This window comes from Ambystoma mexicanum, chromosome 1p, assembly GCF_040938575.1.
Source record: "Ambystoma mexicanum isolate Mex_15411 chromosome 1p, UKY_AmexF1_1, whole genome shotgun sequence".
Lineage (NCBI taxonomy): Eukaryota > Metazoa > Chordata > Amphibia > Caudata > Ambystomatidae > Ambystoma > Ambystoma mexicanum.
Window position 1 is genome coordinate 735,491,949 of NC_090921.1, and position 18,567 is coordinate 735,510,515.

At 46.9% G+C, this 18,567-nt stretch overlaps 1 protein-coding gene across 1 annotated transcript in view; it reads left to right on the forward strand.

Moving 5' to 3' along the window:
• PSMD4 (proteasome 26S subunit ubiquitin receptor, non-ATPase 4) overlaps positions 1 to 18,567 on the forward strand; it is a 498,575-nt gene that overhangs the window by 281,163 nt on the left and 198,845 nt on the right. Inside the window, exon 4 of the mRNA XM_069650246.1 lies at positions 4,222 to 4,308. Coding sequence (XP_069506347.1) covers positions 4,222 to 4,308 — 87 coding nt within the window. The remainder of the gene's footprint in view (positions 1 to 4,221; positions 4,309 to 18,567) is intronic.

Below are 18,567 nucleotides of genomic sequence, written 5' to 3' on the forward strand. Positions count from 1 at the left end.
GCCTTTTCTACGCATTCCTCAGTCGTCCAACGGGGAACAGCTCTCGGAAAGTTCCATATCCGCTCCTCTTGCAGGAAATTGTGGACCTGCTGGAGAAAGGTGCCATAGAACCGGTACCTGTAGCTGAGAGGAACAAGGGCTGGTACTCCCCCTACTTCCGAATAGCGAAGAAGGACGGAGGACTTAGACCTATCTTGGACTTAGGAGAATTGAACAAGTTCCTCAGGAAGGACAAGTTCAGGATGGTAACTCTTTCTCAGATCCTTCAGGCCCTCCAGCTCCAGAACTGGCTGGTATCGCCGGACCTTCAGGATGCTTATTTCCGTGTGCCAATCCATCTCAAACACAGGAAATACTTGAGGTTCGCAATTGGCGGCTCTTATTATCAATTTTGAGTTCTGCCATTTGGGCGGACCTCTGCCCTGAGGGTCTTCACCAAGCTAATGTCGGTAGTGGCTGCAAGTCTAAGGAGGGAAGGGATTCACTTCTACCCCTACCTGGACGATTGGCTGATCAGAGCTGTATCTCCGGAACAAGCTCAGAGCCAGCTAAATTATGCCTGCCACTTCCTTCACAAACTGGGTTTCTCCCTCAATTTAAAGAAGTCACAGATGATACCATCACAGAGACTCCAGTTCATTGGAGCGGTCCTGGACACTTCCCTGGGAAAAGCCTCGCCACCAGAGGTGAGGGCTCAAGATATTCTGCAGATGGTCACCAAGTTTCAAAATGCCCCCGTCTCCCAGCCTTCGACTTTTTGAGGTTGCTAGGCCTCATGGCATCCTGCATCTCCCTTGTGCCAGAGGCTCGCCTTAGAATGAGATCTCTTCAGTGGGCACTGAAAACTCAGTGGTTGCATTTCTCAGGGAGAATGACAGACCTCCTTCCGGTTCCGGACAAGGTGGCTCGAGACCTTCAGTGGTGTGCCTGCCAGGAGAACATCTTAAAAGGAGAACTGTTTTGGCAACCATGGCCGGAGATAACGGTAGTCAGATGCCTCACTCACAGGGTGGGGAGCCCATACCAACGACTTGACCATCAGCGGTCGTTGGTCTCCATCAGAGTCCAGACTACATATCAACCTGTTAGAGCTGAGAGCAATCAGACTAGCGCTGAAGGCTTTTCTGCCATCTGTACAGGGGAAAAATCTCCTGATGACAGACAACACAGTGGCCATGCACTACCTCAACAAAAGAGGAGGCGTAGGATCACTGCCTCTGTGCAGGGAGGCGATGCAGCTCTGGTTTTGGGCAATCCAAGAAGGAATCTCTCTATTGGCAGTTCACTTAGCCGGAGAGAAAAACTTCACAGCGGAAGCTCTGAGCAGGCAGAGTACAGTCACCCATGAGTGGGAACTAGCTCAGGAAGTCCTTCAATAGATCTTCACCCTTTGGGGAACCCCTCAAGTGGATCTGTTCGCCACCAGCATCAACAGGAAGTGCGATCAGTTTTGTTCAAGGGAATTTCCCCCGAGAGGAGCTCTAGGGGATGCGTTCGTAGTGGACTGGGAGTTTCCACTTCTATACGCGTTTCCTCCAGTCCCTGTCATTCCTGAAATGATCAGGAGGTTGAGAAGGTTCCGGAAAACCATGATCCTAATTGCCCCAGACTGGGCCAGGAGAACATGGTACCCGGACCTTCTGGACATGTCCTTCTGCCCTCCAATTCGTCTTCCACTCAAGGAGAATCTTCTCTCGCAGAAGGGAGGTCAGGTTCTCCATCCAGACATCAGAACCTTCAACCTTCACGCTTGGTATCTGAAAGGTTGAGATACAAGGATTGGGACCTCCCAGATGACGTCATGGAGGTGTTGCTTTCGGCAAGAAGGCCAGCAACAAAGACTTTATACCGCTGCCGTTGGAACAAATTTTGCAGCTGGTGTAGAGGAAAGAATTTCGACCCCTTTTCATGTGGTACACCAACAATGTTATCTTTTCTACTCTATTTGGCAAATTCGGGCCTTCAGGTTAGCACTATCAAGGGTTATCTCGCAGCGCTATCGATCTTCAAGCGCACTACAGAGGAACCATCGTATTTCAAGTTACCCTTAGTAATACAATTTCTGAAGGGATTAACCAATGTCTGTCCTCCAAGACCATTCCAAGTTCCCTTATGGGACTTAAATTTAGTCTTAAATTTCCTGATGGCTACTCCTTTTGAACCACTCCACTCTTGTTCACTTAGGTTTTTCACCCTTAAAACTGTCTTATTAGTGGCATTGACATCTGCTAGGAGGGTGACCGAATTACAGGCTCTATCTTGTAAACCCCCTCATACAATGTTTCATGCGATAAAGTTGTCCTACAAGTGAAGCCTAATTTTCTCCCAAAGGTGGTTTCTGAATTCCAACTCAGATTATTACCTTGCCTTTATTTTATCCCCCTCCCCATCCGGGGAAAGAGGAACAAAGGCTGCATAGGCTGGACCCAAGGCGGGCTTTGAGCTTTTACATCGGCAGACTTGCTAGAATTAGGCAAGCAGACCAGCTGTTCGTAGGTTACTCAGGGCACAAATTGCAATTACCGATAACAAAACAGACACCATTTCCAGATGGATTATTTTAGCCATTCTGGAATGTTACAAACTGGCAGGGAAAGATCCTCCTCAAAATCTTAGGGCTCATTCAACCAGGGGTATTGCAGCCTCTTCGGTCCTCCAAAGAGGGGTACCGATTCGAGACATATGTGCGGCTGCCACATGGTCGTCTGCACATACCTTCACAAGATTTTACAACCTGGATTCCTCCTCTAGCCAAGAGACTAGATTTGGCAAAGCTGTGTTGCACTCTGTTCACTCTTGAAGGGAAACATGGCAATTTTACTCCCACCTCCAGTTATACACCACTGCTATGGGAGTCTATTAAGATAAGGAATACGTCGGAGGACACAATCCCTTCGAAGAACAAGTTACTTCTTACCTGGTAACGTTCTTTCGATGGGATGTTCCTCCGACGTATTCCTTATCGCCCCTCCCATCCATCCCGTCAGTAAAACTTCCCTTGTGGTTACAGCTTACGCTCCTTCTGGGTCACTAACCAATTCATGTAAAACTGTTAACGTCAAAACGGAACTGAGCAACGGACGCTGTGCGAGTCTATTTATACGCATGACGACGTCGGCGCCGATACGGAGGCCGTCGAGGGACATCGGATCGAGGGACGTCGACGCGCAGCGCTCTCTAATGAAAAAAAAAAAATTCTGAGGCCAGCAAGCTGGAGATGATCTATCAAGATAAGGAATACGTCGGAGGAACATCCCATCGAAAGAACGTTACCAGGTAAGAAGTAACTTTTTCTTTCAGCATATTGCGTCTCCACAGATGGTTACTTACCTGATTCTTTTTATTCTCTTGACTACTCTACAGTAGTCTAAACTGCTGGAACTGTATTCTAGAGGTCAAGCGCTGGTACTCTTAGCAGAGCACACCGAAGTGAATGTGTATAGTTAGTAGTGAATGCCTGATTCTCTATAAAAATTGTTTCAACACGTGTATTGTCTATGCTAGCTCTAATTTGTTGCTTCTCTTTTTGGTTCAATGGTTGCACATCGAGAGATTCTCTTCACAGCTGCAATAGTTATTTTAGACCTTTCTAGCATGTCTCATTGTAACCGATATTGAGCAGACTTTTATTGTGGATAGGGAAAGTCTCGGGGCAGCAGGGGGCAGGGATGCATGAGAGATTATGGGTTGTAGTCACCTGCTTCACTAATGGTGCTTCTTCAAGAAGCATGATCTCCATAGTCTGTGACTCTTTCCCAAGTCTTGCGTGCTTGTCGATGGCCATCTCTTGGCACCGACCTGCGCTCCATAATTGATAGTCGCAAAAAATCTTCCAGTGTTGCCTCTTAATGGTAATGCTTCAGTGATGTTCGCTTCACTTATTCTCTTTAGGATGTGCCTAAGGATCCTGGCATCTCGACTCATTGAAGAGAGCTCATCCGACTTTCGGTCATGGGTGTCGTTAATGTTAGGCAGCTTTTCTGTATCAGTGTTGAACTGGGGTTTGCCACTCTCTATGCCAGACTAGCCTCCCCAGACCTGTGGAAAAGCTCAATCTATCATTAAGACGCAAAAGCTCCAAGCTCACAATAGGGAAAAACTCTTAGGTTGGCTGGAAGAGTTCTCATTGATCATATGAAGAAAGGTGACAGCCGATTGAAATGGTGAAGAGGAACTTTTGTACCATGCAATTTGATGTTTTATTATGCTTTTCTCTTCCAGTTGGCCCTTAAACATCGTCAGGGGAAGAACCACAAAATGAGGATCATCGCCTTTGTCGGTAGCCCAGTGGAAGATAATGAGAAGGATGTGAGTGTCTTGTGTTCTTGTCCTCTGCTTACTCCTTCATGTTTCCTATGCTGTCAGAATTGAGTGTTTGTCCTACAACCTCCCGCCCGCCCACTCTCGCCAAAGTGTTTAGTACATGAAACTGCTGCCATACCAGAGTGTTGGAAGGAAAGTCCTCAACTGGGACTCTGGGCAAGTCCCTTGTCAGTTTATATAGTGTTGTCTCCGTTCCTAGTGTTTACTCACTGGTTGGTGGCATTTTGTGATGGGGGAAGAAAAGCCTGTTTCATCCATTAGATGGCAACCAGGTTTTTAAAATTCCACTGAGACTTGTTAGGAAAGATTATTTTTGTTTGCAACTTTCCCTCCATAGTTCATCAAAACCCATTGTTTTTGCTTTAATTGCTGTTTTGAGGGGGAAGTGTAAAGCCTTCAGCTTCACTTCCCTTTTGCTATTATGAGGAAACGTACTACTCCTTCAATCTCAGTAAAGTTTCCCTTTTTAATTGTTGTACTTTGTAACATTGCACACAGCACCTTGCAGTGCAATGGGGATACTTTAGTATCACGGTAGCTTTTTGCACAAGGGATTTTTGGTTTCTTTTATATGTGCCTAGAAACAAGCTGGTGGCAGCAGTTACGTTTGTACTTTGTTTATGTGCACATTTGCGTTTACCGCGAATGGCTACTGTTGGGACCGATTTTCTATACTCTGACATTGTGGACAGATGGGTTCTATGGTCTTAGATCACCAGGTTTATTTTGATGGAGTTCTTTGTTGAAAATTTGTGGTTGAAAAAAACATGGTGTCCCCCCCCAGCTTCCTCTTCCCTATTATCTAGTATCTATTCCCCACACCTCCTACCCCTTGTATCCCCTGCCCCCTCAACCCCCATATTTTTCAGTTTTTTTTCCCAGCTGAGCATTTTTTGCAAAAAACATAGTGGAATAAATTCTGCCAATGTAACATTGTACCGGACAGATCTATAGAAGGCCAACCTAGTTTAGTGACGGGGGGGCATATTTCCAGTGTGGTGGTTCTTTGTTAGACCTTCCGCCATGCCCGGGAGGTGGGTGGGGGGCGAGTGGTGTGTGTGTGTGTGTGTGTGCCTGCCTGCCTGCACTCCAGATTGTCTGGGCAGACACGGAGTGGGGAGGGGTTTTCCACCCCTCTTGCCCTTTATCTACGAGAGTACCTGAATGGGACCAGCTCCCACTGGGGGTCTGGCTGTACTGATTAGACAGCCATACGCCCCTTTCTGTAAACTGCTGAGAGATTGCAGAGGAGTGTGTGCTGGAACTGTATAAAAGGCGTGAGGCCCCTGGAGTGAAAAGCAAGTAGACAACTGGAAGCTGAAGTAACCGAAGATCACCAGAGACTCCTGCAGACCCTTTGCAACACTGTGAAGCGACCGCTGCTGTCCTGACCCAGTTTTCTTTGCGACAGGAACTCCGAAGAGGACTCCTTCCCTTTGACTGGTGAGAACAACCAGTCTCAAGGCGAACTTTGATTTGAGCAATCTCCCGAGGTTCTGTGAGTTATCACAGGTGCAGAACCCCAATACCAGGAGACCTGCGGCCTATTTTGGGTGCATCGCCGTGGGAAGGCCACATCCGTCTAAGTATTTGCTGAGCCCTCAAGGTCACGCCAGAGACACAATCCAACTTGTCCAAGTCCCCTCAAAGGGTGCAGGACTGAAGGAACTGAAGAAGATTAACTGTGACTCGTGTCCTTTGTATGTGCTGCAGAAAATGAGCTAAAACCACAGAGTGACCAGAGAAGTTGATCAAAGCCTTTCGTCATCAGACCAAGGAATCCAGAGGTCGGGTCCAGAGCTGCAACATCGAAGAGCATCCAGCCACAAATGTTTCTTCTAACCAAAGCTACTGTGGGAAAAAAGGTAGTGCATGCATTATTCCAAAAAGTCGCTCCAGAGCGTTGGAGTGCACATAGAGGTGTCCAGGAAAACGCCCTCTTACCAAAGCTGCTGCTTGTGTCCCATTAGCAAGTCCTTTTAACAGGGTCTTCAATGTTGGTTAAGTCTTGCGTTTCTTACGCTAGAGACTAGAAAGTTTCCACAGGAACTGTTGACTTCTGCTGCTTTTCAAGTCTTTAAGGCTCTCCGAACTGCTATTGCACTATTTTCCTGCCTAAAATCCACTATCTTGTATGTCTTTGATTTATGTTAATTCAATTAACGTATTACTTTGTGGGTGCGCGTTATTACCAATAATATGGTAGACCTGTCCAGCTCCTGTAACAGTTGTAAGCGTTCAGCAGCTACCATTTAGAAGTGGACTTTTGAATGTATCTAAAAGTATACATGCGTTGGTTTATTTGACTAAGTATTTAAGTGACTCTTGTGTAAATATTATCTTGTAATATACATGTATGTGGAAATGTTGGTTTGATGTGCATTGCTAACTATGTTCATTGTACTTATCTACAGCCCACACCTTCCTCTTATGATAAGCCTAACTGCTCTGCCACTCTACTGTACTACTCAGGAACCTTGGTAGACTAAATAAATGATATATTACCTGCAAAGGAAGGTAAGTATTAGTATGCAGCACTACAGGTGCACAGAGATAACTTTAAAAGACCATTCCTAAGATGTATGAGGCCTTGTGCCCAAACGTTCACCAAAGTTAGACAAGGTTTTGTGAGACAGGAAAGTTAGTGGAGGGCTTCTGGGGTCCAATGAGTTTAAAAGGGTAGAGGACAGGTTATCCTAGCTAATAAGTGTTCCTCAGTTGCCAAACTTTTAAAAGGGAGTTAGGGGTTCAGGCGAGTACTGTTACAACTTGCCCCCATTCTCAGATTCTTATTAGGACTTGGCAGGTCTTCAGAAGAGGGCCCAAGGTCTTGTTTCCCGCCGTCAGCGATGGTCCTGGATGCCCAGGGGCTGCAGGTTCGACCACTTCTCAGGTTGGATACACATGCTGGTGCAAGGTCTTCAGGTTGGGGAATGCAGAAGAACGTGATGCAGGGCCCATCTTGGCACAGGACTGGGTGCAGAAAAGCTGTTTTGGACAAAGGCCACCCATGCACAGCTACCCAGGGTGGGTGGACAGCTTTGTCGGGGTTGAACTTCACCTCCTATCTCTGGTCCCCTTGCTGCTGGAACCACAAAACATGACAGAGGTGTCCTGTAGCACATGCTGTTGATCCCCAACGTTCCAGGCCTCGGTACAGAGAATTCTCCAGCACCGTAACCCAAACTGAGCAGGGCAGCCACAGGGTGATCGTGGACACTTCTGAGGGCTCTTCTTTGCAGGAGTGTGAGCAGACATCGAGAATGGAAGTTCCCTCCACTCCAAGGATCACCTACAAGACAGTCCTGTTCAAGGACAGCAGCAGAAGTTTGTTGCCAGGCCTTATTCCAACAATTCCACTCTCTCCCATTCAAACACCCCATTCAAACACCCCATTCCCCCATTTGTGAACAGCCCCAACCCACTTCCTGGCAGCAAACACACATGCCCCTGCTGTAGTCTGCGAAAAGCCTCTGCTTTCTCAGGCACTGGAAATCCATACAAGGATTTTCCTGTCCTCCTAGGTCAGGACGAAGGGTTGGTGACAAGATGGCCAAGGGACAAACTAAAAAGCTTGTGGCACAGCGATGTGTAGTAACTAGCCACAGTAGCTAGCCTCACGCGGTAAAGCTAAAGTGAAATACACAAATAAATAGTCCAAATGAACTGTTTCCACCAGCTTGTCCTTTAGGCACACCTAGAGTAAACTATACTCCTGAGTTTTAGTCTAGGGCAAAACAAAAAGTGTACCCCATTGTACGATGCATTGTACAATGATAAGTTACCAAAAGTGATAACGTAACAAGACTAAGGGAAACAATATTTTCCAGTACTGACAGCCTGAACGACATGCCAGTTTCCCTGTGACAAATTAGCAAAAGCCAGTGTAGTGATGCTGGAGGCGTCACTGCACTGCAAAAACAAAAAGAGCTGGACTGATTCAAATTTAAAAGCAAAAAGATTGGGGGTCTGTTAGGCAAGATTGTATGCAGTACCTGCTGGGAGACTGCACCAGCCTTGTCCTCTTGGAAATAGTTAACCCAAACATTGATATAAGCATGTACTACACAAGTTGGTAGAGTGACTGAGCAGCCAGGCTGATCTGAAGAGGGGTCAATGTGAGCTGTAGGGTTGTAACAGTTTCACAGTGACGGTTATTCAAATAAACACTTACACACAAGTTTTCTTGATTGAACAATTATTAATTTATTTAAGTCAGTTGAATACGCCTTCTTTAGAAGGGATCAAATATATTTAACACAAAAATATACTTCAAAATACACAATCAGTTTCTTTAAATCAGTGAATACCCATTTGGTATGTCGCACAGATTCTTCCTACACCCTGAGGTGACTTGAATATCTAGGACACTGTGGACATTAATATATCACTGGTACATTTAGAGCCATACTGGGTAGAGAGTCAACAGAGATGAGGGAATAAAACAATGGTTAACAAATATTCTTCAGCAGGTAAGTACTTTTGAAACCTCCATTGCAAAGTAAATTAACCCTTTCGAAGCCCCACAAGTTATGTAATGTGTGACCTTTGTTGAGGGATAGTTAAAGCACAAAGTCAGAGGATAAGAAGAGCCTTTCAGGTAGCCAGGAAAGCCAATGTTAGTTGAACAAAAGTATAGGTGAGCTCAAGCACTTCTTGTAGGTAAGTAAAAGCCTTTCACAGTGTTTTAGACTTTTTTGTATAAAAATGAAATGGCTGTAGGGCCACAAGCTGGGAGGCTTGTGAGGGGCAAAGCTGCAAGCAACCAAGACAAGTCTCAACTGAGAACTAGCAAGGCTACACAACAATAGGTAAGTCCCATTAGTTTTACAGTACCTTTAGTTAGAAGAAATTCGTTCCAGCTGGCTTCTGTTACTGTGTAGGTCTGCAGAGCATGTTGTTCCTGGGCCTTAGTCGTGGGGATGGCTGGGGACTCCTGCTTTACGAATTGAAGGTCGGTGGCAGCAATGGGCAAACTTCAGATCAGCGGCACTTTGTGGTTTCAGCTCCTTGCGACTCTCGCAAATAGCACCACCGCGGTTCTCAGATACCTTTATGGACTTTCCTTGCATGTGGGGGTCCAGCACTATGTTGAGATGGTGCAAACCTGGTCAGTCCTGCTTCGTGGGAGTCCGGAGGATCTTCCTGGAGCTTGGGTCCGACTTAGACTCACTCGATTCTGGTGTTCCTCTCCCTGGCAATCGTTTTCTGCAGCAGCAATGGAAGTACAGCCAACTCCTAGAGGATTTCCAGATGAGCTTGTCTTGGGGTAGATTGGTCCCACCAACCCAATGGGAGAAGTCTTCCTTTGCAGGTCTTCTCTAGTTGAGGCGAATTCGGAGCTTCAGCACAGCAGCAGGGATTCACTGGGCAAACCAACAGTCTAGGAGTTGCAGCAGGCATCTCTTCCAAGTTCTTCTTAGGATTCCTTCGTCCAGTGGTCGAATCTGCCTTCCAAGCCAAAAGCCTTGCCTTTTATGTGGGTTTTTCCCATTCATTCGCAGCCTAGCTGTCAATCACACAGCAGGGTGGTGGGCCAGCCGGCCAATCACCTTTTTGGGTGCATTCCTGCAACCAAGGGTATTAAGAACAGGGAGTTTTAGGCACTTCCTACCCTTGCCAGACACGGGCTTCACCAGTGAATCCCGCCAAAGACAAAATGAACAAAGGGACCAAAACTGGTTAGGCGCGCAGACTAAATCACAAGAAGGACCTTTCCAACAAGAAATGGCAGAAAGACAAGGGCCATTTTGCTAAAATGGGAACCCCTGGGTGCTTTACTGCAGCTGAAATTACTGCCCTCGGTAGAAACACACAATGGTAGTAAAGTAAACCACTGCCACCAGCCATTAATTGTAGAAAGGGTAACACAAAAATGTTACATGAGAAACTAGACAAAAGGGATTCTAAGTAACCCCTCCAGCACCCTATTGTAAGAAAATTACAACATGTAAGTAAAGTAAATTTCACTTCACTGCACTTGGAAACAGTAGTTTCACCAAGAGAAGGTATTCAAACCTTTGGGAAATCTGGAAGACTTCCCTGTGCCACTGTTCAGAAGGTGCTGTGTGTCACAAAGATGATGCCTATGGAGTTTCAGACTCCAACGTCAGAAGAAACAGAGTCCAAATTGCAGAAAAATACCTGGGAGAGTGGGGAAAAAGATCCTGCTCTCTCCAGGTTAGAAATTAAAATTCCTAAATTCCAGCGAAAAGAGCTGGAGGTCTCTTAAGGTAGAAGAAAATTAGCACATTTCTGAGTATTCTCTCTAACAGGGTCCATATAAAATGGAGGGAAAGGTGCTGTAAAGAGATCTTTCCTTTCAGGAAGTGTTCCTGGGCCAACCAGTGGACTGACCAACTCCAGTTTCAACGTCCCATCATTAAGGGGTCCTTAATTGGGGGGCTTTCTTTGACCGAGACTACGGAGATGCTTGCTGGTGCTGTGCGCAGTGACAATCGCTGGAACTGGCCATCCCCTGTCTGGTAGTGTTCGGAAGATTCTTGCATTGGTACCTGCATTCGTCCACTGAAGTGTTGCAGGCTTCTCCTGGACCCGACAAACTTTGCTTGCACTCAAACCTTCTGGGCATCTGCTACTGTATCTAATAGCGGGAAAACCTACTTCCAGCGTTCCTCCTTCGACTTGCCACGTCTTGAAGAAAAATAGAGTTTGGTGGCGAGTAGTAACCATACTTACTGCTGCCCCTGTCTCCACCCTTTAAACGTTTGTGAAGAACTTTGATTGGTTTTATAACTCTTGGCTTTGGCAACCCTTGTTCCAAAAGGTAGAAAAGCATTTTACTTCCCCTTTCCCTAACGTTTTCCAAACTCCTAAAGCTATTTGAGAACTTTTGGGCACAGGGCCCAATCAATTTAGGCTCTGAATTTGCCAGTTACGTTTTCTATTCCTGTGGACTGTTGGTGCAATTGTTAATTGCATACCTCCCCTTTCAGTTATTGGGGGGAGGGGGTGGTTTGTAATTGTATACTTTGCATTGACTAACAGTGACTGTATATATGTTTTATATTAGTATATTGTGTGATAGTATTACCTGCTCTGTTCATTTTTATAGTGTGTTCTTTTAATCACATGCTGTGCATATGGTCCGACATCCAGTGGTAACCGCGGAGTACTGCATCTTATCTTTCGGGGACTGAAAGGGGACGTCGGCATAGGCTTGTCTGTAACGCTATCCCTATCGTGTAGTGAACCCAAAATCCCTCACGCGCCGAGGTCCCTCAGATTGTTTTTTTCTGCCCAGATAACTGGTCGCCCTATAGCGGAGTTCTTACATATGAGACATTGTTTAACTTTATACCGACTTTGTTGGTTATTCCCTTATAAGTCACTTCGGCGAACAAGAATTTCGACAAAGACTGCAGGAAGCTTCGGCGGATTCAGCGCCTAAAATATGGCGTCTAAGATCCTGCGGCTGAGGCATCCACGTGGCCGGACCCTCTGGCCGGCCTACACAGTAGGGAGAGTGGTGTTGGGGTGGCCATATCTTTCGTTATGTCTTTCCTCTTTCCCCCTCTAGGTCTGGTCATCCTTGTTTGTACCTTTCGCTACGAAAAGGACTCCATTTAGGATCTGCCCTAAGTGTAGGGTCCGATACCCGTGGAAAGAATAGCACAGAACGTGTAATTGTCGTCTCCCCATAGATCACAACGAGAAGCAGTGTGTGGCTTGTAAGCTCCTTCGGCCTAAGACCTTTAAGGAGCGCTTTGTAAAGAGGTGGGCCGCGTACGGTATGTCGTGGGCTGAACCCTCCTCCCCCACCGCCACACCCGCCGAAAGTGACTGGGGCACCTTCGATGACCAAACATCCGTATCGGATGTTATAGACCTTGAGGTGGACACTTCTAGGTCCCCCACGCCTGTCCCTTCAAGGCCTGACACTGGTCATGCTTCAGGGACAACACCCGGCAACAGGGGTGTACAAAAACCGCAACACACTAAACACACAACCTCACCACCAATTTCGATAGTTCAGTCGACAAAGGTGAAGGCGCCAACAGGGCCGTCGAAATTTTCGGCGGATTCCTCTGATCGGGTAGATCAACAGCCTTCCCCGCATCCGCAGCAGCGTCTTGCGACTGGGCACTCCAAAAACAAGAGTGCTACCCCTAAATCGGGTTTACACGTCGAAGCGCGTTCTCTTGACGCTCCGACTGTCCCTAAAGGCCTGGTAGGCCTAAAACCTACTACTAAGCCTCCAGGTGAAAAATCTACCACTAGGCCCTGCAATGCCGCTGTAGGCGGTAAATCTTCTGATAAGCCTTCGAACCTGTTAACTCGCGCCGATTCGGCAGAGATTGAAGACCGCATCGCAAGAATTACTTCGGCGGTTGGGCTGGTACCTACACCGTCGAAACGCATGGGGCAGGTCGCAGAAAAGTCTAAAGACCCGCCATGGTGCCCTGATACTCGCGAAAACTACATTGACAATCAAGAGCATCTGTCCAGCATCCTAGGAAATTAATTTCAACGCCAAAGGGATGGAACACTGTTTTTACACCTCTAGGCCCTTCTGGTTCCTCTAAGTGGACAAGGGCGAAATTTGAGGGGTGCATGGATAGTCTTGAAAAAGTCCTATTTCACCCCCGAACGGCCTTCCCATAAGATCTCGTGGGGAACCTGTTGTAAGATCGGCTTCACGTTTTCAAGAAAATCTTGACTCTCGCCCTCGGTTTCTGTCCATCAGGAAGAGGTGGTCCACATGGACAACTATCAAGACACCTACAGCAAAGACCCTTCCTTCCTGCAGGACTACACTGAGGACCAGGCGGATGCCATGGACAACTGGGAGGAAACCTAGCAAGTGGAAACCGAGCCATGTACGTTCCCCACGCAAGATCAGGACACTGATGTTCTATGCCTGGATTCTCCTCCATCTGCCCCAGCTCGCCAGGGCTCGCTTGTAGACGACCAAATGGCCTTCAATGCCATTTTAAGGAAGGCAGCAGATCACTTCCAGATCACTACTCAAGAGGCAGTACCCAAACAAGACTTTGTGGAGGACATTCTCAAGGAGAAACCCTGCTCAAGCCAAGCCATTCCCCAACTAAATTATTGGCTCCCTCCCTGGTGTCGCCAGCTCAAACCAGGGCAGTGAACCCAAGAGTGGAAAAGCTATTTCAGCCAGCCCTTTCGGACCCTCAATATATTAAGGGCCACGCCACCCCCGACTCCTTGGTAGTGACTACCACCCGGAAACGGGCAGGAGTACCCCTTGCTACGGTGGAGGCACCTCAGGACAAGGAATTCAAGAAGTTGGACGCCCTAGGTAAGCGTGTTACCTCGGCAGCTCCATACACCACCCGCATAGCGAGTAACACCACGCTGCCGGTGAGTTATGCAGATGCTCAATGGAACCTGGTACAGGAAGGTCTCCAGAAAGTTCCTGAACCCGTTAGGTCCAGGCATCTCACTATTGTGTCTGAAGGCAGGCATGTTAACCAGAATATTATCAAGAACACTCTGGACACTGCTGAGACAGCAGGCAGGTCTCTGGCCCAGGGCACTTTACTCAAGCGGCACGATTGGCTTCATAACTCGGGGTTAAAGCCTGAAACACAGGCTGCTCTTATCCACAAACCCATAGAAGAGACCCATCTCTTCGGGAAAGCTGTAGCTGATGCCCAGGAGATGGCCAAGAAAGGGCATGAGACTCTTAAGTCCTTGCAACAGATGGCTCAAACCTTCCACCCAAAGGGGAGGTGGTTCTCGGCGGTCCCTTTTGAGGGCAGTCCCGTGCAAATCAGAACTATTACAGCACGGGAAACAACTCTGAACAAACATCAGGAAGCCCTGCCTACTACCCACCAAGGGTCAGCGATGCAGCAGAGGTAGAGGCCCCAATCCCAGAGGAGCTGCAGTCTCTGGTCAGAAATGACCATCAGATCTATGTCACCCTGGTTGGGGGGCGTTTAACATCTTTCCTAACGGCATGGGAGGGGATAACTTCAGACCAGTGGGGTATAAAGACGGTCACCCACGGGTACTGCATGGAATTTGCCCGACCACCACGCTCACAGTGCCTCTCACCGGACCATCTGCAGATCCTGAATCAAGAGGTGGAAGCGCTGCTGGGAAAGGACACCATAGAAGACGTCCCTATTCTTCAGGTAAATGAGGGTATTTATTCAGTGTACTTCCTTGTATCCAAAAAGAACCTCACCATGCGCCCTGTTCTAGACCTGCGCCCAGCGAGCAAGTTTATAAAACCTCAAATGTTTTGTATGGTAACACTACAGGAGGTGATCCCACTGTTGAAACAGGGTGACCACATGGCAACATTGGACATGAAAGATGCAAACTTTCACATTTCATTGTTGCCAGCGCACAGGAAATATAGAAGGTTCATGATAGAGGACAGGCATTACCAGTTCAAAGTGCTCCCCTTCGGCATCGCCTCGGCGCCAAGGGTGTTCACAAAGGTCATGGCAGTGGCGGCAGCACACCTGCGCAGACTGTCCGTCCCGGTTTACCCTTACCTCGACGACTGGCTGATAACAGGGGACTCTTACGACACATGCTTTTTGAACACCCAGAAGACCGTAGACCACCTGTTCAGTCTGGGATTCTCCATCAATGAGAAAAAATCCAGTCTTTTCCCCAGTCAAGTAAAACAATTTCTGGGGGCTCTGATCCGGACGAAGGACGGCCTCGTCTTACTCTCCGAGAGGGTTCAGAACATGCTTTTCCAAATCCCTCAATATGTAGCCAGTCGGGAGGTGACGAAGCCATGCTCTTGCTAGATAGGATGACGTCGTGCATATACTTGGTTCACCACGTGCGGCTGCGCATGCGTCCCATGCAAGAGTGGCTCAACAGCCAGTGGTTTCAGGCCAGCGGACAATGGGAAGATCTGGTAGTTGTCTCGCCAGTCCTTGTTCTCTCTGCAGTGGTGGTCGAAGGAAAAACCTCTTGAAGGGGAAAACCTTCACCAGCCCTGCAGTGGAAGCCACTCTCACAACAGACTCATCTCTCACGGGGTGGGGGGGCTCATCGGCTTCTGCAGACAGCGCATGGAGTATGGTCCCCTCAAGTAGCATCCAACCATATAAATCTACTGGATATATTAGCGGTGTTCAAGGCATTGAATGCCTTTCAGACTCAACTACAAGGGAAGACCGTGCTGGTTCTGACAGACAGCACCACAGCCATGTATTACCTGAACAAACAAGGGGGGCACACTCTGCAGGGCTATCCAAGCTGTCCCAGAACATTTGGATGTGGGCTTTCGGACACAAGAACTTCCTACTGTCAACACCCTCCAGGAGAACTTGGTCTTCTAGCCGTCGTGCTCTGTAGAGATTTCCCACTGCCCGTAGAATACTAATGGCGTCTGCACGAAGACATTGTGTCCAACGTCTTCGCAGAATGGTGCTTCCCAGAGATGGACCTGTTCGCAACTCAGAACGCCCAATGCCAAGACTATGCCTCCAGCTACCCCAGAACCGCTCCAAGGGGAACGGTCTCTGGATAACCTGGTCAAGGAAATTTGTTTACGCTTTTCCCTGACTCCCCTACTCAACAAGATGCACCAGGAACCAGCCACCATGATATTGGTAGCCCCCATGTGGGCCTGCCAACCCTGGTTCGCTCATCTAATGGAAATGTCCCTCTCCCCACCAGTAAAACTACCCTGCCCGTACACCATGTTGTCTCAGGACAGGGGTGGGACCATACACTCATGCACCCAAACTCTGAATTTAGCGGCCTGGCTCCTGAGGTCATAGTGTTTGGACACCTTCAGCTCCCTCAGATGCATGGACATTCTCAGGGAGGCCAGAAAACCTAATGCCCGTTATTACTATGCCAGTAAATGGAAACGTTTTGTTATGTGGTGTAATACCAAGGGCGTGAATCCCATCGATTGCTCACCCATTTGTTAGACACATGGTTGGTCTTCAATTCCATAAAAGTTCATCTGGCTGCTCTTTCAGCAGACACCATGTCACAACAGAAGGTGGTATGGTGGAAAATACCTGTGATTAAAGCTTTTAAGGAAGGGGTTAAGAGGAGTTATCCTCACATTTCTCACCAAGCTCCTGGATGGGATCTAATTGTGGTTTTAACCAGACTCATGGGATCTCCCTTTGAGCCAATGCATAAAGCAAGTCTAAAAGACCTTACTTACAAGACTGCCTTCCTAGTGGCTATCGCTTCTATTAGAAGGGTTAGTTAACTACAGGCCCATTCTGCTCTAGACACTTTTGTGACAGTCCACAGGGATAAGGTAGTTCTGCGCACTCACCCCACATTTGCGCCTAAATTCATCTTGCAGTTCCATGTGAACCAATCTATCAAACTACCTACCTTTTTCCAGAATCCCACCAGCATGGCCGAAAGAAGCCTACACACACTAGATGTGCGCAGGGCATTCATGTTCTACCTGGAAAGAACTAAACCACTGAGAAAAACGAACCAATTTTTTGTTTCATTGGCAGCTGGTAGAGAAGGGCATCCTGTCTCTAAATCTGCTATCTCAAGGTGGATTGTCAAATGCATCACACTGTTATGCTCTTGCTGAGAGAACTGCCCTTCAAGCCTAGAGCACACTATTCGGGGCACTGGGGTTCCATAGCATTCATTGCAAATGTTCCCGTAGAGTATTTGCAAAGCGGCAACCTGGAGTTCTGTACACACCTTTACAAAACACTATTGCCTAGACATTCTAGGTCTGATCCTCAGGTGGGACAAGCAGTACTTGGACATCTTTTCTCTACTGTTCCTTCTCACAACCCACCTCCAACTCCGGTTACTGCTCGCTAGTCTATGCACAGCATGTGATTCTAAGCAGATTAACAAGCATCAGAAGACATGCATTACTCACTGTAATAGCATTTAGCATTTCTGATGATTGTATCTGCTTTGATTCACATGCGCCCTCCCTACCTCCCCGCTCTGGGTGAAAGAAACATAGACGTCTTACTACTTTCTCTTCATGTACTCACTCACAATAGCTTTGGGCTCCCTTGTGGCAGAAAAAATACAATCGGAGGGACCTCGGCACGTGAGGGATTTTGGGTACACTACACGTCACGATAGAGATAGTGTTACAGACCCACCTATGCCGACGTCCCCTTTCGGTCCCAAAAGACCAGGTACAATACTCCGCAGTTACCACTGGATGTCGGACCATATGCACAGCATGTGAATCTAAGCAGATACAATCATCAGAAATGCTATTACGGTGAGTGATGCATGTCATATGTTTTATATTAGTACATTGTGTGATAGCATTACCTGCTCTGTTTATTTTTATAGTGTTCTTTGACCAATAATAAATAGTATTTTTATACTTACTAAGTGTAATCCTTGACTGCTTCACTGTGTGGACTTATTGTGGACCCATGACCCAACTTGCGTCCCCTGAGACACGCTCTATTCTGGTTTATACTGAAAAGACCGGAAAAAAAAATCGAAAAAAAAGGTCGAACCAAAAAATCTAAAAAAAAAGAAAATCAAATTTTTTTTTTCAATACGGTTTTTTTTCAAAATGGGGGGGGTTCCCCCAACCCTTTTTTTCATTTTTTTTTATTTTACCCCTTTTTTTTTTACTTACCTGACCCCAAAAATAAATAAATAAAAAATTCGATATTTTTTTTTTTTCGGCCTTTTGACTGACCACCCTCTATTCTACTTTCATTGGTTTGGCTGAACTCCCAGAGTATCCCCTGTTCACTAGAACTAGGCTGGCCTCTTAAACTCTGTCCACCAGAACAGAGTTTAGAAATCCATTTTAACACCAACATGGTGCTTTCTGCTTGACTTTATCCTTGCATTAGGTACTCAACTAATTCCTGGTGACCTGCGGAAGTCAAAACTATACAAACGGCATTCCTAAAAAGTTACAGCATTATTTTGCAGTATGTAATATTTTAGAAATATACTGCATTGTTCTCCTTTACATAAATCTATAGAATGAATGTTTCGTCTACTATATTGTGTAGACCAGACAATCTTTTGTTTGTTGCTGAATGGTACGCTACCTTTTCACCCGCCTCTTTAGTATAATATATATGCCGTTTTTACCCTTAGTCTGACGTAAACATGGGGGGTCTGTGGTAGTCATGTGGATTAATCTCCCTGACCCTTAAACCTTGGGTCTAGGAAAATTCTTTTAATCAAGTCGCAACCGTGGATCAACACCAACAGTGCCGTAAGAGCTGAAAAACACCTGTGCACCATCAAAAGAGCATGTAAAGCCAATATCCCAATATGTGCTCTAAA